At 52.1% G+C, this 25,348-nt stretch overlaps 1 protein-coding gene across 1 annotated transcript in view; it reads left to right on the top strand.

Moving 5' to 3' along the window:
* The first annotated feature begins 901 nt into the window (after positions 1–901).
* HSPA12A (heat shock protein family A (Hsp70) member 12A) overlaps positions 902–25,348 on the top strand; it is a 68,342-nt gene continuing 43,895 nt past the window's right edge. The window contains exon 1 of the mRNA XM_032609229.1: positions 902–1,101. Within this exon, the coding sequence (XP_032465120.1) occupies positions 1,059–1,101 (43 nt within the window). The 5' untranslated portion in view covers positions 902–1,058. The remainder of the gene's footprint in view (positions 1,102–25,348) is intronic.

Here is a 25,348-nt window from a genome sequence, read left to right as displayed (position 1 = left end):
ATGGGGACCTCTGGTCCCCAACTCTAAGAGTTATTCGGAGAAAGTGAGATAAGGCTCTTAAGCTCTTAGCATAGTGTCAGGCACAAGGGAAGGATCCAGTGACTGTGATCATTAGAATGTTATCACGGCCCTGGTTGCCTCTTTGCACAGCGGACTCAGAAGCCACCTGGCCAGGACCGAACAGGTGCCCATGGCACGTGTGTGGTGGAGCCAGAGGACAGGGAGAATGAATCACTGACCCCCCAAGCCCTGAATTATTAACGTCGTTATTCTCAGACTTGTAAGGAGGGCCCGGGTGGGAGCCCATATATAGAAGGCTCCACGCAGCCTCCGCAGCAAGCGCCTCCCCGGTCCCGAGTTGCCATGGAGTCCGGCAGGCGGCCTGGAGGCGGACGCCCGCGTCGGTGCCCACAGCACCGACCCGGCGCAGGTCCTCGGTCTGCGGCCCGAGCGCTGGCCGCGCCGGGTTCCGCCTTTGCGCGGGTCCTTGACCGCCCCTCTGGGACCCTAGGGGAGGGAAATAAACTGGAGCGGGCTTCCTCTGGAGAGTGGGGTGCGTGTGCAGTGCTTGCTGTAGGGCTTCAGCCCCCGGCCGTTCCAAAGGTCTGGCGCGTAGCGGGGCCGAGGGGGCCTGAAATCCAGTCCCCGCCGCTCGCCCATCCGAGCGCCCTGTGCGCGCCTGCTTCCGGCCAGCTGGCGAGCAACCGGGCCCGGGCCGCGCCACCACCCGGGGTGCGGCCGCCTCGGGGGTGAGCCCTGGAGAGGAGGGGCCCGGCTAGGCGCGGCGGGTCCGGGCGGGAGGACCCGGGGCTCTCCGGCTGGGCCGGACGCCGCGCCTTCCTTCCCAAGCCGGCCGGCTGGGCGGGGCGGGGCGCGGGGCGGGCCCTGGAGGAGCACGGGGAGGAGGCCGAGCTGCGGCGGCGGCCGCGTCAGAACAGAGCTCCTGCTACCCGGCGGCTCAGACCCGGCCCGAGCGCCCGCGGAGAACACGGACAGGGACGTGCACGGCCACGGGCGCTGCGCCGGAGGCTCCTCTCGCGGGCGGGGGCTGCGCTACCATGGCGGACAAGGAGGCCGGCGGCAGCGACACTGGGCCCCGAGGTGAGCGCAGGGTGCGGGTCCTGCGGCTGCGGCGGGGCGGGCGGAGGAAGGGATGAGGCGCGCTTGGCGCCCCGCAGTCCCCTCGCGGGCCACGGAAAAGTAGGCGCCCCCACTCCATCCTTCCCTAGCAGGCAGGGCCGGGGTCAGCACCGCGGCGGGGCCGGGAGTCCCGGGGGCCAAGGGTGGCCCGCTGGTCACGTGCTCCGCTCCCAGCTGGGGTGCGGACACTGCGGCGAGGACCGCAGCCCCCGCCCGGACACCCCACTGTCCCCGCCGCGGGATGTCGCCTCCGGCGGGGGCCCAATGCACGTCTGGGTGAGGACCCTCCCCCATGTCCGTCCCCTGCGTGCTATGCGGGGACGCCCACGCTGGCCATTTAAACGGCCGGCCTCGGGGTGACCCGGTGTCCCCAGCGGCTCATTTTCGTGACTCAGCGAGGCGGGGGTGGGCACCAGGTGGAGTCAGAGATTTGGACCTGTTCTCTCACCCCGACGAGGCCGGACAGATGCACCCGGAGTGGCGGCTGTAGCTCCGGGCCGAACTGCATCTCACTCTACATCCCCGCCCACCCCCGGGGATTCTCTGGGCTGAGGAGGAGGGAAGCGGCGGGGGCTCCTCTATCCCTTCTTGCCCGGGCTTGGGGGGAGGAGACGGCGCCCAGTTCAGGGGACAGACGCTCGCATTTAGCAAATGTGCCAGGGCCGCTTTCTTTGGGAAGCGTGGTTCAGGCTCAGAAAGTGGGGGGAGGGAGGGTAAGAAGCGAGACTGGACCTGGGAGTGGGGGAAAGAGGAGGGGCAGCTCTTGGATCCCAGGGCTATAAATCATGGCTTTCGCCAGCAGAGGGGACAGGCTGGCCAGGATTGTGGGTCCCAAGTGGGGAAAGTTGGGCGCACGAAGGATGCCGCGCGTCTCTGACCTGCAGGGCCTTGGCAGTAGCAGCTGCTGGAGGGGAGCGTGGCCCGGGGGCTTCCTCCGGAGCGACAAGGCAAGCCTCCTAGCGGGGACGAAATTAAAATGCCTAGGGCGTAAGGGAAATTCATCCAGGAAAGGAGCGCTCGGCTCCGCGGGGACCCCACCGGAGCTGGGGAAACTGATTCAGTTGGCAGCACGACCACCACGAGAAGTGTACTCACAGTCCTGCTGTCTGTGGCCGCGTCCCCTCGCCCTCTGATGAGCTCGGAGTCGCACCTGCCCCCTCCCCTGCCCATTGTTCCTGCGGATCTGGGAGGTGCCTCCCGACACGGCACTGCAGTGGTGGGGGAGTGCTGGGGGGAGGGGGAGATCCTGACAAGGCTCATTCCTGGAAGGGACGTGGAGAGTCCAGGCGGGGCCTAAATACAGCATCTCGAATCTGCCCCCCTCCCCTGCCCTTCCTCAGCTGGCAAACACGGGCAGTGGGCTGGAGGCTGTCTTTGTCTGAACATCACTCAGCAACTGGATTGATTTATCTTTTCCCCACCCTTTAAATTGGAAAAAAAAAAAAAAGTAGGATGATAGGGAGGGACATCAGAACTGCTAAGGATTGCTAAAGCTTAAGTTAGTGAAGCAGTTTCTTGCCTCTCATGTTAGAATAGTGGGTGGCTATATCCAGTGCAAGGTTGGCCATAGGATTTGTCAAATCAGAAGAGTGAGCAACGATGTGTACCAGCCTCCTCCCCCGCTTTGTCTAGAAAAATGGAATTCAGCACCCCTACCCTGCACACACTCACAGGGGCACTGTGTAGTTGTCTCTTCTCAGGCTGAGAGATCTCCCCATCCAGAATGGGGAGACATGCGGGGTGTGCTGGGCTACCTGCCACTGCTGCCTGCATCTATTCTAGAGTGTTTCTTCACTTCCAGTGATCTGTCGTTCCAGGCATGCTGTGACAATTCCAGGCACATGGACTTGGGACACAGAGCAGGCTGTCCCTGGCAGCTCACTGCTTCTCTCTGGCCTCCATCCCTTCATCTATAAAATGAGAGATATTAATAGTATCTCATAGGAGCCGAGCCTGCTCACCCACCACCTAACACATCTATTTCTAAGGTTTCCTCATTGCATATTCTGTGCTGGGCAATGAACATGCATTCTTTTATTTTTTAAAGCCACACAAGAGACCTGGTACCAGCATTGCCCTTTTACTGGGTAGGAAATCTAAACATAGGTTGAATGACCTATCCAAGGTCACATATCTAGTGAGTATTGATTTGGACCTAGGCACGTGGACTTGGGACACAGAGCAGGCTGTCCTGATTCCAGGGCTCCAGCCCTTCACCACCATCCTGCACAGCCCCGTGGGCCTGTGATGACCATTCTGTTAGGGACATGAAAATGATTGTTCTTCAGGGGATTATTTCAAGGATTCTCTCGGTGCCAGAGGCATCAGAATGTGTTGGGACTTGTGAGCAGTGGGAACCCTGGGTGGTGGGGTATGCTAGAAGGGATGGCCACAAAGCTATAAAACTTTTCCCAGTAAATCAAGTGGGGGATGTGCCTGTGAAACAAGAACGGCAGGTTGGTAGTCGTTGAAGCTGGGTGGCGGGTACCTGACGGTTCATTACTATTCCATTTGCTTTGTATGTGTTTGCAAATTTCGTTAATAGAACATTTAAATTAGTTACTTTATAAAATCAGAAGGTCCACCCTTTAACCCCTGGAGCTTTGGACCAAAAAGGCTGAGATGACCCTCAGGCTTGCCCCCACCAACACCTGAGTTGGTTGACATGTTGAGCCCTAGAAGGATGAGGTAAACTGGGGGGCTGGCGTGGTTCAGGCTGGACTAGCTCCTGCGGTGACCGAGTCAGGGCTGGGTGTGGGCAGTGGAAACCAGGTCATTTGCTCCAGGGTTGGGGGAGGGTAAGGAGGGTTGGGGGTACCTCTGGAGGCAGTGCTTTGGGCTTTGGAGATGGGATTCTTACCATCCGGGCAGATAAGTGTAATAAAAAATAAACATTTTAAATTGTGACGTTTATTGAGGACTTAGTTTGTATTGAAACCTGAGAATACTGAATTATCTCACTTAGCCCTGGTCACATTTGTTATTGGATGAATGACTCTAGGAGGGGACACTTTCACCCCTATTTCACTGAGGAGAAAGCTGCCAGGCCAGCGTGGCACATCTGGAAACGGGCTGAGCGAGGGTTGGGAGGTGGTCTCGCAGCATGTGCTGGGCCCTCCGGGAGTTGTGCTGAGCATCTGCATGAATGAGTGCGTGACTAACAGTGCGGCTGCCCCCCTTTCCTGTGGCCACCAAACTCCGGATGGGCGAGGAAGGGTACTGGTTGCGGCTCCCAAAGGAGCCAAGAAAAAGTCGAAGTGATGCTCTGGGTATCACTAGTTAGGGCGGTGGCTGTGGGATCCACTTGCATGTCCACACCTGCCTTGCAGCTCTGTCCCCTGTCACCGTGATGCACCCCTGCGCGTGTCTCCTGCGTTTTCCGTCTCCTGCGTTTCCCAGAGCCCTGTCATCTTCTGTGGCCCTCATGCAGTTCCCCCTGTCTGGAACATCCTCACTTTCTCTAGCAAACTTCTGCTCATCCTTCAAAACTCAGCTCAGGTATCACTTCTCAGGAAGCCTTCCTGGACTCCTCCATCTGGATGAGATCCTGCCTGTGTGGGGCAACCATGGCTAATCCCAACTAGCATTCATTCCAGTTTCCTATGGGAATATCCCACTGACTCCCCCAACAGCCCCATGAGGTTGGTGTTATTATTACCCCATTTTATTGATGCGGCAGTTGAGGCCTTTGAGAAATTTTGTAACTTTGCCCAGCCAATGAATCTATTCACCCAGCCAATGAATGCTGGAGATGGGGTATGAATTCGTCATGGAGCTTAAAAGATTGTGCTCTTTCTCTCACTCACTTTTCTCCCAACAGGGACAGGGACTGTGTCTTTCATTTCCATACTCTTAGGGAGGCACATGGTAGGTGCTCAATAATTGTCCTACTGTGTGTTGAGTGAAGCTCAGTCAGCAAACTGTGAGGGAGCACAGCAGTGGGGAATGGCATCCACATCCTGCCCACTCCACAGGGAAGTGGCGCTTCTAGAAACGCGGATGCTCAGGAGTGGGCGGAAGCTGGAGGGGGAGGTGGGTGGGGTTCAGTCAATCGCTGAAGAGATGCGACTTTGATTCCAACAAGGCTTTGAGTGACGACTCAATCTTGTGGGGGTGAAGTGCTCTCGTCGCATAAATAAGCCTCTTTGGTGAGAGAGAAAGCTTCTTTATTATCGCTGCGCATAATTAGAATGGCAGGGAGGAACCAGGGGTTTAATGAATAAGCAGCATGTCGCAGGGAGCGATCGCCTCCCACCTGGGCCCCCGCAGCGGGCTCTGCAAATCCCTGCTGCGTTATGTTTATTGCAAATGACTCCCAGTCCTGCTCTTGGTCCAGATGTGCACTAGAGGTGCGGAGGGCTGGAGGAGCAAAGTGGCTTTGGAGCCCAAAGACTGCGGGTCAACTCCACCTAAGGTTTCCTTGCCTGATCTGTGAAAGGGGTGCATGATGCCTGCTGGGTCTGTTGTGGGAACAGTGAAGATAACGGATGGGCAGGAAACAGTTTTGAACGCTTTTGAACACGTTTCCCCATCTTTGCCGAGTCCACTGGTGGGAAGCAAGAATGAGGGCAGCTGTTATCCAGAAATGGTCCTGGAGTGGGTGGTGTCAGGAGCCACACTTTTTTTGTTGTTGTTTTTTTGCGGTACGCGGGCCTCTCACTGTTGTGGCCTCTCCCATTGCGGAGCACAGGCTCTGGACGCGCAGGCTCAGTGGCCATGGCTCACGGGCCCAGCCGCTCCGCGGCATGTGGGATCTTCCTGGACCGGGACATGAACCCGTGTCCCCTGCATCGGCAGGCGGACTCTCAACCACTGCGCCACCAGGGAAGCCCTAGGAGCCACACTTTTTGGCCACTGGACATTCCCTGGGGTTAGTTACCACAGTGGTTCTTAATCCTGGCTGCCTGTTAGAAGCACTTGGAGAGTGTTTTAAAATTCCTGGTGCCCAGGCCTCATCCCAGAACTATTATATCAGAACCTCTTTGGGCGAGTGGCCAAGTTTGAGAATCTCTGAGTTTTCACATGTCTGCATTTCAGACTTGGGACCTTAGCATGTGGGAGTGGAGGGGAGGGAGCAGACACGGTCCACTCCCTGGTGCTGGACTGTCTGAGTCACCAGGGAGTCTTAAGCACCAGCCCTGTGTTAAATACTTCACCTGTCTCATCTCATTAAATCTTCATAAGTACTCCATGAAGTGGGTGATTTTACTCAAGGGGAAACTGAGGCTGAGTGGAATTAAATGCATTCCCCTGGGTGACCTAGCTCTTGGTGCTGGTGCCAGAACAGAGCTCAGGGCTGTCAGGAAAGCCTCCTCAGGCACCTCTTATCCTCAGGGAACTGCTTCTCTGTCTGTCTTTAGCTACTTGAGGTTCCCCTTTTTTGTACCGACCACCCAAACTATAATGTATTATTTAAAAAATTGACCTACTGTTTTTCTTTAATGCACTTATTTTAAGAGTCTTATTTATATCACTTCCATAAATAGAAAACCTGTATCATTTCCACAAACAGAAGGTAACCATAGCCCAAATGCATGGAACCCACATGAAGTTAGTACTTTAGACAGATCCTGCTGCCTGCAGAAGGTTTTCTGCTGCGGCTGCGCTCTGGGTACAGAGGGAGACTAGAGAGTTTTAGAGGAGGTCAAGGACATGGGAGCAGCAGACTCTTTCATGGAATCAGGCTCAAGAGGGTCTTGAACAGGAAGGGAAAAGCTTTAGGAATCACCTGGGGGGAGGTCATTAAAATTCTCATTCCCACATTTTCTGGAATTAGACCCATCAGGGAAATGGGGCCTGGGGATACATTTGCAAAGCCCATCAATGAGTCTTATCATTGGTCGAGAGTTAGTGTGAAACGTGACTGCCTGGTCCCTGGTTCACCAGGGGAATGGGACCCTCCCTCTGGGGATCCTTTCACTAACTAGAGTGTGCCACTCTGGGTTGGCCGGGTTGGGAAGAGAGAATGTTCCAATGGGATTTTACAGGGGCAGTCAGCTTGGATTCCAATCCTAGCTTCACTACTTATCAGCAATGGGATTCTGGGCAATTCACTTACTCCCCCCCCCACTCAGTTTCCTCATCTGTAAAGTGGGAATAACCTATGTACCCATCCCAGAGTGGATTTTATTTACTCCCATAACCCCTGCTAAGTGCTGAGTGCACTTCCTGGCTCATGGTGAGTACTTGCTGTTGTCCACTATTATTGTTTATTATTATGAATCCTGTGGATGGAGATACGGCAGTTATCAGAGGCTGCATTTCCTCCAGGAGGCTCAGAGGAAAGAAGGGCTGGATGAGATCCCACTGCTGGGAAGGGGCAGACACAACCTGAGCCTCAGGCCCCACGGGTTCTTGTCCAGCAGGCCCAGGTCTTTATTTAATGAATTTATTTATTTAACATCTTTATTGGAGTATAATTGCTTTACGATGGTATGTTAGTTTCTGCTGTATAACAAAGTGAATCAGCTATACGTAAACATATATCTCCTCCCTCTTGCGTCTCCCTCCCACCCTCCCTATCCCACCCCTCTAGGTGGACACAAAGCACCGAGCTGATCTCCCTGCGCTATGCGGCTGCTTCCCACTAGCTATTTTACATTTGGTAGTGTGTATATGTCCATGCCACTCTCTCACTTCGTCCCAGCTTACCCTTCCCCCTCCCTGTGTCCTCAGGTCCACTCTGTATGTCTGCATCTTTATTCCTGTCCTGCCCTTAGGTTCTTCAGAACCATTTTTTAATTTTACATTCCATATATATGTGTTAGCATACTGTATTTGTTTTTCTCTTTCTGACTTGCTTCACTCTGTATGACAGTCTCTAGGTCCATCCACCTCACTACAAATAACTCAATTTCATTTCTTTTTATGGCTGAGTAATATTTCATTGTATATATGTGCCACATCTTCTTTATCCGTTCATCTGTCGATGGACACTTAGGTTGCTTCCATGTCCTGGCTATTGTAAATAGAGCTTCCATGAACATTGTGGTACATGACTCTTTTTGAATTATGGTTTTCTCAGGGTATATGCCCAGTAGTGGGATTGCTGAGTCATATGGTAGTTCTATTTCTAGTTTTTTAAGGACCCTCCATACTGTTCTCCGTAGTGGCTATATCAATTTACATTCCCACCAACAGTGCAGGAGGGTTCCCTTTTCTCCAAACCCTCTCCAGGCTTTATTGTTTGTAGATTTTTTGATGATGACCATTGTGACTGGTGCGAGGTGATACGTCATTGTAGTTTTGATTTGCATTTCTCTAATGATTAGTGATGTTGAGCATCCTTTCATGTGTTTGTTGGCAATCTGTATATCTTCTTTGGAGAAATGTCTATTTAGGTCTCTTCTGCCCAGTTTTGGATTGGGTTGTTTGTTTGTTTGTTATTGAGCTGCATGAACTGCTTGTATATTTTGGAGATTAATCCTCTCTCAGTTGCTTCATTTGCAAATATTTTCTCCCATTCTGAGGGTTGTCTTTTTGTCTTCTTTATGCTTTCCTTTGCTGTGCAAAAGCTTTTAAGTTTCATTAGGTTCTATTTGTTTATTTTTGTTTTTATTTCCATTTCTCTAGGAGTTGGGTCAAAAAGGATCTTGCTGTGATTTATGTCATAGAGTGTTCTGCCTATGTTTTCCTCTAAGAGTTTTATAGTGTCTGGCCTTACATTTAGGTCTTTAATCCATTTTGAGTTTATTTTTGTATATAGTGTTAGGGAGTGTTCTAATTTCATTCTTTTACGTGTAGCTGTCCAGTTTTTCCAGCACCACTTACCGAAGAGGCTGTCTTCATTGTATATTCTTGCCTCCTTTATCAAAGATAAGATGACCATATGTGCGTGGGTTTATCTCTGGGCTTTCTATCCTGTTCCATTGATCTATCTTTCTGTTTTTGTGCCAGTACCATACTGTCTTGATTACTGTAGCTTTGTAGTATAGTCTGAAGTCAGGGAGCCTGATTCCTCCAGCCCTGTTTTTCGTTCTCAAGATTGCTTTGGCTATTCAGGGTCTTTTGTGTCTCCATACAGATTTTAAGATTTTTTTGTTCTAGCTCTGTAAAAAATGCCAGTGGTAGTTTGATAGGGATTGCATTGAATCTGTAGTTTGCTTTGGGTAGTAGAGTCATTTTCACAATGTTGATTCCTCCAATCCAAGAGCATGGTATATCTCTCCATCTATTTGTATCATCTTTAATTTCTTTCATCAGTGTCTTATAATTTTCTGCATACAGGTCTTTTGTCTCCTTGCGTAGGTTTATTCCTAGGTATTTTATTCTTTTTGTTGCAGTGGTAGATGGGAGTGATTCCCTAATTTCTCTTTCAGATTTTTCATCATTAGTGTATAGGAATGCAAGAGATTTCTGTGCATTGATTTTGAATCCTGCTACTTTACCAAATTCATTGATTAGCTCTAGTAGTTTTCTGGTAGCATCTTTAGGATTCTCTCTGTATAGTATCATGTCATCTGCAAACAGTGACAGTTTTACTTCTTCTTTTCCGATTTGGATTCCTCTTATTTCTTTTTCTTCTCTGATTGCTGTGGCTAAAACTTCCAAAACTATGTTGAATAATAGTGGTGAGAGTGGGCAGCCTTGTCTTGTTCAGACCCAGGTCTTTAGAGGAGAGCTGGTATCTCAGGATGCTGACCCTGCTTGGCTCTCACTTAGCCCTTTGCCAAGGCTCTGAGCTCCACGATGGATTTCTGACTGGGGCACCAGTGGGGTTCAAGGTCTCTTTGCATACCTGGGCTCTATCCAGGGCTGCCCAACCTCTGCCCTCAGTGGACTCCCAGACCACCATCGGAAAGACTTGGCCCACCGTGATGACACCCCAGATCTGGAGCTTTGCAGATTCTGCTCTGAGCTCTGCCAGGACCACCCTCCTTTTCCAGCCTTGACGGTGACCTGGCAGCTGTAGATGTCAGGGGGGGCCGACAGCTGCTCCACAGCGCCCCTTCTGGGGAACCGTGACCTGCAGAGTATGCACCTTGATTTTAGTCCACTTATCTTTAGGGTGGCCGTGTGTCTGGGTTTGCCGGGACAGTTCTGCTCTATGCCTCTTGCCCCAGTGAAAGCATTAATAGTGACTCCGTTCACTTTCTGGTATCTCAATTTGGAAGATAAATTATGTGGTCGTGCTACTTATCTCTGTCCTCTTCTCAGCCATCTGGGCCTCAAGTGGGATGAAGGAGGCAGGAGGGTGTGTGGTTAAACTCGAGCTTTTGCTTCTGACGCTTCTAGGTTCAGATGTGTTTAACACCTGGGTGTAACATTGCTGTGCCTCAGTTTCTTCTGCTGTAAACAAGGATTAATAATAATCCTGCTCCACTGGGGTGTTGTGACTATTAAGTGAGAGACAGTATGTCCAGGGCTGGGCATGAGCCTGGTACCTAGATGGGGCTCAGTAAATGGCTGTAATTGATTATTATCATTGTTGGTTTGATTTGGGAGATGTAATGGTTAAATGTGGAGTCTGGAGTCAGACTGCCTGGGTTCAGCTGTGGGCTGTGTCGTTTACCTGTTCTGTGGCCCTAGCGAGTTAAAGGCTCAGTTTTCTCATCTGTAAAATATGGATTGTAATAGTCTTCTTCATATGGTTTTTGTGAGGATTAAATGAGTTTATACAAGAAAAGCACTTAGAACGGAGCCACAAAGTAGACACTAAATTAATGTTAGATGTTATTATTAGCTGTTTTTGTTATACGGATAAAAGTTCCAAGTTACGTTCTTGTAGTCAGGAGGAATTCTCCAGTGTATTAGTTTCCTACTGCTGTTGTAAAAATGATCACAAACTCAGTGGCATAAAACAACACAAATGCATTATCTTACAGTTTGGAGGTTGGAAGTAATTCCAAACTGGGTCTCATCGGTCTAAAGTCAAGGTGCTGGCAGAGCTGTGTTCCTTCTGGAGGCTCTAGGGGAGAACCCGCCTCCTCGCATTTTCCAGCCTCTAGAGGTCACCTGCATTCCTTGGCTTGTGGCCCCTTCTGCCGTCTTCAAAGTGCAAGTGCATCACTCTAATCTCTGCTTCCATTGTCACATCTTCCCCTGACTCTGCCCCTCCTACCTCCTCTTTTAAGGACCCTTTTATAAGGATCTCTTATTAGGCCCAACCGGATAATCCAGGATAATCTCCCTCTTTCAAGATCCTTAATTTAATCACATCTGCAAAATCCTTTTTTCATATATTCATGGGTTCCAGGGGTTAGAACACAGGCACACTTGGGGTGGGCGGTGCGTTTTTCAGCCTACCACAGTCAGAAAGATTTAGGTGCGTTGGTTAGAGAGTCTTCAGCCTCCCCCAGGAGCAGTGTGAATGTTGGGAACTGTTCTCCTCTGTGTTTTACATCTGTCGGGTTCCTCTCGAACCTGTTGCATGATGCCTTCCTAGAGTTTGGGCTGTTGGTCAGCCCTTGGCTTTTAATCAATCCTGGTAGGGTCTTTGGAGACACTGCCACTTTTGGGGCTGGATTAGATCCTTCTTAGGGGCCTATGGAATCATTGAGACCTGAATCAAAGGTTTATTGGCTCCCAAGTGGGGGAAACTATTAAATTAATAAAGAATTAGTGAACTATCTACAAAATATCACATTGTATCTGCTTCTGCTATGTGAGAAACTATCCCAGGATTTAATGGTTTAAAACAATAGCCGTTGTATTTGCTCCTGATCCTATTGGCAGGTCTCTACTGGGTAGGTCTTTTCCTGGCTTTGCCTGGGGTCACTAATGTGACTGCAGCTGTCTGATGACTCAGCTGGGCTGGAGAGCCCAGATAGCCTCACTCATGGGCCTGGGGGTTGGTGCTGGCTGGCAGCTGGGTTCTTTCTCCATGTGGTCTTTCATCCTCAAGGAGGCTAGCTCGGGCTCCTGCACGTGGTGGTCTCAGGGCAGCAAGAGGAGGAGGAGGGAGGCTGCAAGGCCTTGAGACCTTCCTGAGAAGTCATTCTTGTTCTCAAAGCAATTCACCAGGCCAGCCAGAGGCAAGGGGTGGAGCAATCGACTCCACCTCTTTATGGGAGGTGCTGCAAAAAATTTGGGGCTATTTTTAATCTGAGTCAGCTTGACTCACATGATACAAGTACAAACCTTAAAAACTTGTCGTACGTTTTCAAACAACTTGTAGGCTGGATTTTCTTAACTTTTTAAGACGTTCTGTGAGTGCATGCCAGTTGTCCGGAAATCAGCCCTTTGTAAATCAGCCCTTTGTAAATCAGCTCTTTGTAAACTGTGAGATGTTGCTCACAGTTGAATTTTCTTCAAAGCCACTTCCCTTGATCTTACACCTGAAATTATTTGTTTGTTACAACATGCGTTTCTATGACTGATGAATGGGGGACCGATGTGGGTATATGTGGAAGTTGTGTTGGCTCAGTGGCAAATTTTCCCTGTGTGCTTATGTTTTGGTAGATCAGGATGGGCTTTCTCATGATTAAAGATCAATAAGAATTAAGAAGAAAACGGAAAATGTGTAGATTCACCTTCCTTTAGTGCCAGTTGCGGCCATTTTTTATCTTTCCATCCCCTTAAGCTGTATGGGAAAGCTCAGAGGGCAGATGAAGAAGCTGGAAGGCGTTGCCCCGGTAAGAAAGCAGTGGTGCAGGTGACATTCTGGATGGGGCTTTTCATTTTGATGAGATCGGTCTCTGTAGGAAGTGAGTGCCCCTGAGGTCCTTCATCTCAAAGGAGGAACAGGAGCCAGTGACTTATTCACTGTGTGGTCTTGGGTCCAGGGCCCGGTAGCCGCTAGACCAGGATATCACTCGAGCCGTTACTGGTTTTGGAAAGGCTCAGGTGCAGGGTTCTGTAGGTGTTGACTGATATGCAACAACCCTATTTTCCCCATGAATCCTGTTGTTTTTAATAGGATTTTGCTGAATGTGAAGATTTTCAGGGAAATGCCTGTATGTACAGCCCTCACCTAGGAACCATCTCCTGCAAATGACTTATTCGGGTTACTAGCACCATGACTACCTGTAGGAGACAGTTTTTTTCTTTTTTTTTTTTTGCGGTACGCGGGCCTCTCACTGTTGCGGCCCCTCCCGTTGCGGAGCACAGGCTCCGGACGCGCAGGCTCAGCGGCCATGGCTCACGGGCCCAGCCGCTCCGCGGCACGTGGGATCTTCCCGGACCGGAGCACGAGCCCGCGTCCCCTCCATCGGCAGGCGGACTCTCAACTGCTGTGCCACCAGGGAAGCCCAGTTTTTTTCTTAATAGCAGTAGATAACTAGTGCAGCCCTATTTTCCGTTCTTTTATGAATTGAATAAAATAGCAGATAATAGGTTTAATAAGACAGTTTTAATGTCTGTCCTTGGCAAAATAAAAACTTTATGACACTTTATTGGGCCCACATAGAGGGGACATTATTGATTGGTACATTGAGGCATCATGGAACCAGAATTGGTGGAGATCTGGGGGCAGAGTTGCTGTACAGACTTGAGTCTTTATCAGCCATCAGCACTTGGTGTGACTTTGATGATCAGTGTGAGAAACGGTTAAAGCTGGAAGGTCCAATTGGGCCTTCAGCACCTATGAGCCAACCTCTTCATTTTCCTGATAAAGAAACAGAATTCTAGAAAGTGGCAGTCACCTGATGAGCACACAGTGACCTAGTGGCCGAGTAGGGTCCTGCTGTCCCTCAAGGCAAGCCAAGACTCTGCTTGTCTGGGTTGCGATACTGAGGATGGGGGAGGCTGAGGATAGGGACATTGGGGTGGCAACACCCAGCTTGGGCCCTTGAGGGGACTTGGAAGAAAGGGAAGTGGTGAGCAGTGGTGCCAAAGACCCAGCAAAGACCTGATTCTGCTGGGCTCGCTGGGTCCTTCCAGACCTTCCAGACCCGTCTCAGGACAGGCTGCTGGGAGTGTGTGTGTGCACGCGTGTGTGTACGTGTGCACACGTGAGTACGTGTGTGCATGCAGGTATGGAGCGATAGGGAGAGGAAGCAACAGAGGTGGAGGAAAGGGAAGGAAAGAGGCAGAGACAGACAGAGGAAGAGAGAGAGACAGAGACGTGGACGCTTCTGATAGGTCTTCCCTTGGAGTTCGTGTGGTTCATTCAAACATGAACCCACAAGGACTTGACTAGTTGTGGGCATTGATTTTTCCCCAACGCTGCATTCCTTGGGCCTTCCCTGCACATTCACCAGTGAGATCCCAAAGTGCTACATGCCGGGGGCAGAGCCCGAGGTTCTCAGGCAGGAAGATGAGCCCACGGGATGGGATTTATCAGGGCGCAGTAGGAATGTCAGAATTCACTTTGTCCTACTTATTTTTTGATCTAAACCTCGTATGTTGAATGAATAGTTCTATGGAAAAAACAGACTTCCTCAGTGAGCTATATTATATATATAATATATAGTATATACACTGCAATGTATCTATAGTTATGTAGTTATATGTATTATGAAATGGACATGTATACCTGTAGAGTAAGGCCTTAAGATAGAATAAGGCATGCTGAAGAATGCAGCTGGGGTCCTGTTAACATTGCCCCTCAAAAATCTTAGTGCGGGGGGAGTGGGGATGGGCGGAGCCACTTGTTACTGAAATGCTAACAGTGAGGTTGAAATGAGCTGCAAACACAAACAGAAGGCGAAAATGCAATGACCGTGGCAGAGGGGTGGCCCTGCGCAGCCTGTGACTCATTAAGAAGTAGTCAGGGATTTCAGTCCCAAGATAGAGGCCCCTCCCACCTCCTTCTGCCAGCAAAGTGCCTCCCTCCCCACACTTCTCCCTGTGCCCACACTGGTTTTGCCTCACCCTCAGAGAAGAATTTGTCAATTGGTTTCCATCTGTGAAGATGCTTACAATTCAAGGTGACCCCCCTCTTGCCTCCCCCGACCCCCAGCTGAACCCTCAGGGCTCAGAGCCCATGGGGGGGCCCTGTGGCCGTCCCATGCACAGTGCCAGCTCCAGGCTTGTTCCCAGATTTGGGGACCGAACAGCAGGACTCCTACCAGGAGGTGCATGTGTAAAGCTGAGGGCAGTGCTGGTTGCAGGGCTGGAGCCCCGCGGTGGAGCCAGGACCTAGGAGCTCAGGGTGAGGCCTGCGACCCAAGCAGAAAGCCGCGCCCCCCCCGCCGCCCCCCGCAGGGTGGCAAGATTTCTGTCTCAGCACCAAGAATGGCCCACTTCAGGCAGGGGACAGCTGGGGACGTTTGGAGGGTTGAGTGTTAGAGCCAGAGCAAACCCACTAAGTAGAGCTCCTTCCTCTCCTGGGCCTGGAGGAGGCCAAGAGGTCAAGGCAGTTCGAGAGCTCCTTCCAGGTGGGTCCCTGAGCTGAGCGCTCAGCTCTGGAGGGTCGCGTGGTCTGGTGGGACCAGCTCAAGTCCCAGGTGCGAGTCTCAGCTCTGCAGCGTACTGAGGTCTTGGGCAGGACCGGAAGCCTTCCCGAGCTTCTGTCTCCTCATGTCTAGGATGCAGCTGAGAGGTACAGCCTCCTCCATAGGATCGCTGGGGAGGTTTGCCAGACAGAGCGTGGCCCCAGGGTGCGGGAGCCGGACGATCTCTGGGAGCTGCTGGAGGCTGGGGGTCCTGGTGCGGGAAGCAGAGGAGCAGGCAGGGACCTCGGGCAGGACCAGTACCGCGGCTGAGCAGTTGCGGCGAGGCTACAGGCGCTGCTGGGTGAGGGCCAGCTTCACACCCTGCTCCCCACACCCTGCCCAGTCTCCTCTGTCCTCGCCGTGTCCTGGGCAGGGACTGGGTAAAAACCAAGGTAACGTTGGCTCTCATGACAAAAGTGCTACATGTTCATCACGGAAAGTATAATCCAAAGGAAGAAAGGAGGAAACAGCCAGGGCCACACCCCTCAGAGCAGCCCCTGTTGACCGCTGGGTGTCCAGCCTTCCAGACTTACCAGGCCAGGTGAGACAGAACCGATAGATGCACTTTCATAAAACCCAGTGCCTGGGGAAGGGGGTGTTATCCTCCTTTTATAGACGAGGACACAGAGGCTCGAAAGGTGGTGGTTCTTGGTTAAGGCCCCACGGGGAGAGAGTGGGGAGGCGGCCTGATGGCTTCCGAGTTTAGATTTTTGTGTTCTTCAAAAATCCTTGTCCTGGATAATTTCTGTAACACTCCCTCACATGCTTTGCCCCCTTGGCAAGAAAGCCACGCCACAAGACCCACCCCTTGGCTCCCTTACACCACCAACCATCCAGGGAGCAGGGTGGGCTGGGCACTGCCCAGGTGCAGGACTCTGCGCGGGCACGAGAGGCGGGGACACTGGACAAGTAACCGGGCTGTCTCCTCCTAGAGCTCACAGCGGGTGCCGCCTGAGATGCCTGGGCTCCCAGCTGTGGATGGCTCAGCAGAGCTCTGCTTGAACCTGGACACAGGTGGCCTGGGCCCCAGCTATCAAGGTGCGGTCAGGGGCCCTCAGGTGGGCAAACGGCAAATTTGCCTGGAAGCCCCAGACCTTCTTTTTGCAGGTCCCTTAGTGGTGGGAGCAGCAGGGATCTCAGGAACAGGGCCTCTGGTCCCTGCTGGAGTGTGCGTTCCCAGCAGGCAGGAGGCCTCATTACAGCTGCTTCGTGGGCTCCCTTTAGGAGCCGTCAGGTCCCTTCTTACCGGAGCAGCTTTATGTCCTTCTGTCTGTTTCCCCGCAGGTGCCCGTGGCCTGCAGGGAGCAGAGCGGGGCTCTGAGGGGCGAGGCTGCGGCTTGCCGACAGGCCTGCTGGGGCAGGGGGGAGGGGTGCGCCGGAGGCCTGTGGACGAAGGTTTGCTCATCCATTTGAACTCTGCCTATAATTAAAATGGATGAGCGATTTCACCTAAAAATCTGGATTTCTGATTCCTCTGTTGGGTGGAACCAAAGCACGGTCACCCCTCTGGACAGGGCAGGGGGTCTCCAGTGCGCAGCCTCCACCACCCCTGCTGTCCCTACCTTGAGTTTTCTTTTCTCATCCCACTGTTTTTCTCAGAACCGAGTTAGGGGAAAGTTCTAGTACTCACATGGCAATAACAATGGGGCATCAAAGGGCCTCTCCCGTAGCAGGGGTCTTCGGTGACTTGGGGGGCAGGCAGAGCTTGGATTCAAGCTGGCTTTGCCTCCTGCCAGCTGCAGGCGAGGTTTTCTCTCTCCTCACGCCTCCGTTGCCAGAAAGCAGTTGATGGTGCAGGGTGGGTATGAGGATTAAGTGAGACGGTGCCTGCAACGCCATGCCCGGGACGAGACATCTACAGCCCAGGTTATAGGCGCCCTTCTTGTTTGCTCTTCATTGTTATAATTGGTAGAATTCACATACAGTAAAGCGTACAAATGTTAAGTGTGTAGCTCGTGGATTTTACATATGTAAAATCCATATACTCGGGTGTGGTGGGCCCAATAATGGTCCTTCAAGATGTCCGTGTCCTACTCTCCTGGAACATTCACATATGTTACCTTGCATGGCCAAAGGGACTTTGTAGAAGTGACTGCATTAAGGGATTTGAGATGGAGACATTGTCCTGGATTATCGGGGTGAGCTCAGGGTAACCCCAAGGGTCCTTATAAGGGCAGAGGGACAATGGGAGGCAGGAGGGCCAGAGTCAGAGATTCGGAGGCGCTCTGCTGCTGACCTTGAAGGTGGGGGGAGGGGACACAAGCCAAGGAGTGCAGGTGTCCCCTAGAAGCTGGAAAAGGCAAGGAAGTGGATTTTTCCCTGGAGCCTCCAGAAGGAACGCAGCCCAGTCGACACCTTGATTTTCAGCCCGGTGAGACCCGTCTCAGACTTCTGACTTCCAGAACTGTCTGGTCTTAAGTCACTGAGTTTGTGATAATTTATTACAGCAGCAATAGGATGCTGATACGCTATGTAACCACCACACTAGGCAAGATACAGGACATTTTCATCCCTCCAGAAAGTTCCCTGTGCCCCATCCTGGTCTCTACCTACCCACCCTGTGAGGTAACCGTTGTTCTGATACCTTTCACCTGAGATGTTCTTGGACTTCATATGAATGGAACCTTAGAGCATCTGCTCTCATGACCAGGGTCTTGTATTCAACCCAGTGCTTTTGAGGTTTGTTCATGTTGTTGGGTGTAGAGGATTTTGCTCCCTTTTTATCGCTGAGTTGTATTTCATTGTATGGCCATACCATACTTTGTTCATCCGTTCTCCTGTGGATGGATGTTTGGATTGTTTCCAGCTTTTGGCGATTATGAAAAAAAGTGCTGTGAACATTCTGGAACAGATCTTTTTGGGGGCACGTACGTATTTCTCTCAGGTAGAATCCTGCTGGTGGAGTTGCTGAGTCACAGGGTGGGGATGCTCAGCTCAAGCAGAAATGCTAGGGCTGTGAAGGACGAGCACGGGTCAGCCTGGCTGGCCTTGGGCACCGGAGGCTGACGGCCACCCTTCTTGCCCACAGTGGTTTCCGGGACGCACACGTGGTGGTAGGGGGCCTCCTCTGGTCCAGGGCAGGGGAGTAAGTGGCCCTCCAGTGGAAATGTAGGTGGAAAACCTCAGTCAGCAGGTGTGCGCTCTGAACAGAACGGTGGTGGGCCTGTGCTTCCTGAGTACCTGCTCTGCACCCAGTTCGGGGCTGTCATTTTCTCATAGGTCTTCCCTTGCTGTCTCCACGCAGCCCCGTGAGGGGGAATAGTCGTTAGCCCAGGTTCCAGCTGTGGAGACTGAGGCCCAGGACAGAGTGCTGTCTGTGGCAGAGCTGGTGCGGGTGGAACCAGGTGCCCTCCTCCAGCCCAGCTAACTCTGTGTCCTTGGCCCCGTTCCCCACTCCTGGAAGAGTAGTTCAGGGCTGTGCCTGGTGGGAGGGCAGCCACAAGGGTCGGCTCCCCCCCACGGGAAGGTGAGTGGGGCCTTTTCTCCCTGCAGACCGGTGCACGAGAGGGCCTGGGGGATGGCGGATGGCTTCCCAGATGGCAGAGAACACAGCCCAGCTGGTGCAGGGAGTTGTCTGGCAGCAGTCATGATGGGGCGGCAGTGGTGCGGGCGCTAACGGAGCTGTCTGATTGGTTAAAGCGTTAGATCTGATACGAAGGGCAGAGGAGAGCCACAGCAGGTGCTTGAGGCTGGGAGTAACCTGATGAAATTGGTGACTGTGATGTGATGTGAGCCGGGGGCAGCCGGGAGGGAGGGCGCAAGGCCTCTGGGGAGCTCTCCACGCTGCTCTCTCTGTCTTTGCTCGCCCTCTGCCCTCTGCCTGGGGTTCCCTCCCCATCTTGTCCACTCAGCAAACTTGCCCTTCGAAAGGCCAAACAGCATCACCCTGGGGCTGCCCACCCACCTCAGTCCCCCATGGCACTCACCATGGTGTCTAATAAAGAGTTCATGGGCAAGATAGAATTTTCCGGTGTTCTTAATTACAGTATTTAAATTGAAGTCACTTGCTCTGTAGTGGCCTGAGAACTCATAGTCGGATTCTCATAAATTAAATACGCATGTGATGCATATCCACTAGACAAGACTAATGGAGCCCAGTGGGGAAGGGGCAGAGGAGGGTGTGGGCAGGCACACGGGGGGTGGGGGATGGGACCCTCGTCCGCTCCGCTGACGGACTTCCCAGGAAATGCTGAAGTGATGCCCTGTGGCCCCTGCCTGCTTCCCTGCTACACATTTAGCTTCCGGAAGTCATCTTGTTCACTAATGCAGGCTGTCCCCAGGCTTGTGTCCAAACCTTTGGGACCTTCCCAGACTAGGTGTGTGGAGAGAGAGGGGCAGGGAGACGAGGGGGGGAGTGCGGGCCCATGCGGATGTCCCTGTGACCAGCTGCCACTTTCCCAGCCCGAGGCATTCCCGTGGGCCCCTCCTGGAGGTCACTGCCGGGTGCTCAGACATTCCCGGCTCAGCGGGTGGGGCTGTGCCTGGGGGTGGCAGGCTGGTCACTCTGCATCTGGAGCATTCTGCTCTGAAGCGGCGATGGCCCCTGACTAATTGAGTTGCAGACGGAGCTGTTAAGGAGAACCATGAGGCCCGAAGCCCTCGTGTGCACCGTTAGACTTAGCGCAGCGGGCAGGCCTGGGTGCCAGGAGGGACAGGCCCGCGGCGCAGCAGCAATGGAAAGCCGGAGGAACACCGCCCTGGGCTTATGGAGGCCCAGACGGCTTCCTAAGCCCGAGGTTGGGCAACTGGCCATCCACAGGTAGCGGCTAGGGGGCAAAGTCCTATTCCTTGGACCTCGGTTCTTGCTTATCTGGGCCCTGCAGGGGCTGGAACCAGGGGTCCTGGGAGGTCACGTGTCCTGAATACTCATGCACGAATATGATACACGCACCAGGGGGTGTGGGCACCCGTGATGCATCTGAATTGTCTGGCATCTGGGGCCGTCTGTGTGGCCTCCTTGTGGGCCCTAAACATAATATGCATTTTATTTCCTGCGGTTCATATGGTTTTGAGGCTTGCCTTCCCCACCTCAGCTCAGGAGATTTGGAAGGACTCGCGTTTGCTTTTCTGCGTGGTAGGGATGGGAGATACGGGGATTGCAGGGGATTGGCAGGAGTTTGCGGTCTGTTTGCTCTTACCCTGCTGTAGCGATTCACCCCAAGGGTTTGGTTTGGTTTGGTTTTCATTGTAGTTGACTTGCTTGAAGTTCAGATTAAAAAACGGATCAGAGTTTGGTGGTCAGCATCTGCTCGCTCTGGGACGGGAGCTGGGTCTGGTGTATCGGTGGGGAGGCTCTGCGGGCCTCATCACAGCTGCTTGGCCTTAGGTGGGCCATGGGGTGCTCTGGGGGACCCTCTGGGTCCTGGTGGCTTAGGGTTTTCCCCCTGCTCTGTGGAGTAGCCTGAGGAAGTAAGCACCATTCTCAGGAAAGTACCTTAACATGGTCTTTATATTCTTTTGGCAAAGACTTTGAGCAAATTTGGTCCTGGGGGAATTGTCCACTAGTTTGCTTTGTTTTTATCTCCTGTAACTGCTTGGAAGTTAGATATTCGATTTCAACTCCTTTCAAGAGTAGTTACTCTTGAAATTTTGCCATGTATACTTAATTTAGCAAAGTCTAAAGTTAATCAATATCTTAACCCAGTTTACTTATTACATTTTTGTAAGAAGGTCAATCCATCAGTGAAGGTTTTGATTAAAAAGAGTAAGAACTAGGGAGTTTAAACTCAGTCTTAAAAGTCTCTGAATGGACTTTCTTTCCTTCCAGCTGACATGAAGCCTTCACCTAGTGTGTGGGGAATGGTCTGTGTACAGGTGTCAGGCTGCCTGTGCTGGAGGGCATTTGGTCGCCCCCTTGGAAGCCTCCCTTCAGGCTGCAGTGGATGGGCCATGCTTGACCTCCCCAGGGGCTCTTTTGAGCCCCTTGTGGCATTTCTCTTCTCTTTTCCTTTGTGTTTTGGGAGCAGGAATTTCTCAGGTGGGTTCCTGAGCACCTCCTGGCCTAGGACCCAGGCTCAGGCAGGGGCACTTGCAAATAATTAACAGAAGAACGTTTTCATGCCGATGCAGTTTGCCCTCCTGCTAAGATGAGGCCGTGACTCCTGCTGAGGGCTAGTGTGGCTGCCAGGTCATCAGGCACCTTCTCCTGACATTTATTCCAGAATCCCTTGAAACTACTTATCCCGGGAGAAGCACCGACAAGCCCCCTGTCTGTAGCCCGCTGTCAGGACGCCTGGCCCTTGGGAGTCTCTTGGCCCTTTAGCTCTGGCCAGCCGGCTTCAGAGCATCTAGGGGAAAAGTGAAGACACAGCTGGTGACCTGAGGCACTGACGCCACTCTGTGCCCACGTTCTTGTGTTGCTAAAGAGCAGGGCGTCTGGGGACAGGCCCGTGCCAGCTGTTGCCCCCGGCCTAGCTGTCGTCGGCAGCCATCCTGGCGGTGGGCTAGGAGACAGTTGTCCTTACAGTGTGGTTTCCTGCAGCTCTTTGATTTTTTTTTTTTCTTGAGATATAATTCACATATCATAAAACACACCATTTTAAAGTCTACAATTCAGTGGTTTTTAATATATTCATGAGGTTGTGCAACCATCCCCACTATCAAATTCCAGCGCATTTTCATCACCCTCAAAAGAAACTCTCATCCATTAGTAGTCCCTCCCTATCCCCCCTCCCTCCAGAGATCTGATTTTTCACTGCTCTTTGCTGCAAGTTTTCCATGGTACAGGCTCAGGCCAGGCTCAGCGCCCCTGGAACCTCAGGGCTGGAATGTGGTGGAGGGAAGGGACTTGGGCATTAGAGACAGGCACTTACCAGCTGTGAGATTTTAGGGAAATGCTTAACCTCTCTCTGCCTTGGTTTTCTCTGCTGTTAAATGGGGCTAATATCTACCTATTTCCTACCTCATTGGGTTGTTTGTAAAGATAAAATGAGACACTGTGAGGAATAATAGCTACACTTGTTAAGACCTTTGCCTGCATTATTCTTATTGAATCCTCATTAATCTCACAAAGTGAGAGTTATCGTCTCTATTTAATACAGAAGGAAAATTGAACCACAAAGAAGCTTAGTAACTTGTTTAAGATCGCACAGCTGTGCATCAGTTTTTAGCTGCAAAGCATGGAAAAACTGACTTCATCTTGTTTCTAGAAAAAGGAAATTAGTTATGACCATGAATGGGAAGTCCAGAGGTCTGGCAGGCTCCAAGGCAGGTATTAGGCAGCTCATGGACCCACTGAAGGATGGATGGAGGTTCTTTCCATGCTGACTGCGTCTTGGGCTGGCGGCAAGATGGCAGCCACAGGTGTTGGCCTCATGGGCTCCCTTGAGAGTCAGGATGTTTCTTTCCCAGGAGCCTCCGGCAGACTTCCCTTCATGTCCCATCAGCCAGAGCTGTGGTCACAAAGCCATTCCCATGTCCATCATTGGAAGGGGAAGGGGCTTGCCATGATTGGTTCAGACTACTCAGGATCTACCCTGGATCTGGGGCAGGGTCACCCCTCCCCCTAGTCATGTAAAATAGGGTTTGGTTAAGAAGGGAGAAATGGATTTGGGGTGGATGCAGCAGTATCCACCAAGATCGATAAATAACTGAGCTGGGATTTGAAACAGCCTCCCCAGGCCCAACACCCCTGTGCTTAACCACAGTGCTGCACAGCTTCTACAGCTCCCGACAGGTAGTGAGTCATGTGCTCAGTGAATCTTGGTCGAATGCCTCAATCCGTACAGCCTGCTTTCCTTCCACTCCTCCTGAGTCCCATCTCCTTTTTTCTGACCCACTGTTGCTCCTCTACAGCTAAGTGATTGCCTGGCCTCAACTTGAACTCCTCTAGTGATGGGGAACTCAGTACCTTTCCAGGCATTTCCTTCCTTTTTTTTGATTATTAAGTGCTATGGCTGCCTTTTATGGTGCTTTTAGATGAATTAGAAAGAGATCTTCTCTGGGTGCAAAAATTGGTAAAAGGTGCTCACTCTAGGTGATATAGCCCTTTAGTTCATGACTTGGAAGGGCACCTTTGGGGTAAGAAAACGGCACCCATACCTAAGGGTGGGTGCAGTCCTGCTTGGCTGATATCCCTCAAGGCGGTGCCTTTGTGCATTGCTCAAACCGCGCTGCTGTTTTGGGACATTTCTTCCATTAAGACACTCCTCGGAGGGATCTGTGACGTGCATGAGCCTCAGCTCTCAGGCACCGGCAGAGGACGGGAGGTTTGTGCTCCGGTTCTGGCTTGGGGTACAGGCGGGCTAAGGGCAACCCTTCCTGCCTGGAGGTGGCACAGCTTTCTCTCATCAGGAGGGTTCAGCTGAAGGGGGTGAACCAGCTGTCTGTCTCCCCATCCCTTACCTCCTGTTCTGCTTCTCCCTCTCCCCTCCCCAGGGACAGATGATGAGTGTTTGGGAGGGGAAAGATCCCGCTCCGGGGGAGACCAACAGGCTGGAATGCCATTGCCCCTGGCTTTAGTCTCAGTACAGTCAGCGCCAGCTGTGCCGTGGCCTCTGTGGGCTGAGCCATCGCAAGGCTGTGCACGATAGAAATTGGGGAGGTCTAAACCCTGGCCTTCCAGGCGCCCAGGCAGGTGGAATCTTTTCCTTGGTGGGAGAGTGATTCTTCATTTACCCGGTCAGTTCGAAAATGTGCTTCATCGCAGAGGACAGGAAAGCCTGAGTTTATTGCCTGGTGTGGAGGGTCACGTGGCTTCCCAGGGTCTCCGTGGTTACTCTGAAAGTGCCCCTGAGGCGAGCAGGTGGCCTGAGCGGGAAGTCAGGGCCAGACAGTCTTCCTCACCCACGGCAGCAAGGCCCTTGTGTTTCCCATCACTGAGTTTTCCTGAGGGTCCCATTTGCTGAGTTTCTGTCTGGTGAGACTTTTTATCCTTGATTAAGAAGCCCAGAGAAGGGGCTTCCCTGGTGGCGCAGTGGTTGAGAGTCCGCCTGCCGATGCAGGGGATGTGAGTTCGTGCCCCGGTCCGAGAAGATCCCACGTGCCGCGGAGCTACTGGCCCCGTGAGTCACGGCCGCTGAGCCTGCGCGTCCGGAGCCTGTGCTCCGCAACGGGAGAGGCCACAACAGAGAGAGGCCCGCGTACAGCAAAAAAAAAAAAAAAAAAAAAAAGAAGCCCAGAGAAGCATAACGTAAAGAAAATGCATTTGCCGCCCTTGTGCGTAAGTGGGAGCTCTGTCCCCTGGTGTGAGCACATGGGTGCTTTCTCTCAACAGCAGTTGGACCGACTTGGTGATGATGATCATGGTGACAATGATAAATGTCATCTGTAATATGTCAGGTGCTCGCCATGCACCAGGTTTTATAGATATTATTTCATTTATTCATGCATTATTTTACAGTGATCTTATGAAATGTATCACCATCATCATGATCCCCTCCCCCCATCTTCCAGGAGGGGTGGGTAAACAGGCTGGAAGAGGCTAAGTAGCTCACCCCAGGGCCTGCCTCTGGGAAGTGGCCTTGCTAGGATTTGAGGCCAGGCTTTCCTGACTCTGAGCCTCTGTGTTATCGTGGCTCCTCCCCACGCTGATACTTGGATTTGAAGAATTATGGCATTTGAGATGGAGAACACTGCGCGGCTTTGGAGCCAAAGGAAGGGTGAGCCATGCAGTCTTCTGAGCCCGGAGGCAGAGACAGCCGCTGGGGCTTGGGGGTGCCCTGTGATTGTGACCCCTGACCTCCCCCGCACTATTTGCCCATCTGTGAAATGGGGATTTAAGTTAACACTGACACCTCTCTCGTAGTTTCATCTTTCAAGAGAAACAATACCTGCGCGGGACCTGGTGTTGGGTACCGTGTGGGGCACAGGCTCAGAGGTGGCGAGCTCCGAACCCAGCCGGGGCGCATCCTAAAATTGTGGGCTTCTTTCTTAACCTTCTAGGCCTTATGTTT

Source organism: Phocoena sinus, chromosome 16 (assembly GCF_008692025.1).
Source record: "Phocoena sinus isolate mPhoSin1 chromosome 16, mPhoSin1.pri, whole genome shotgun sequence".
NCBI lineage: Eukaryota > Metazoa > Chordata > Mammalia > Artiodactyla > Phocoenidae > Phocoena > Phocoena sinus.
The sequence above is the reverse complement of the archived record's forward strand: the minus strand, read 5'-3'. Positions and strand labels throughout refer to the sequence as shown.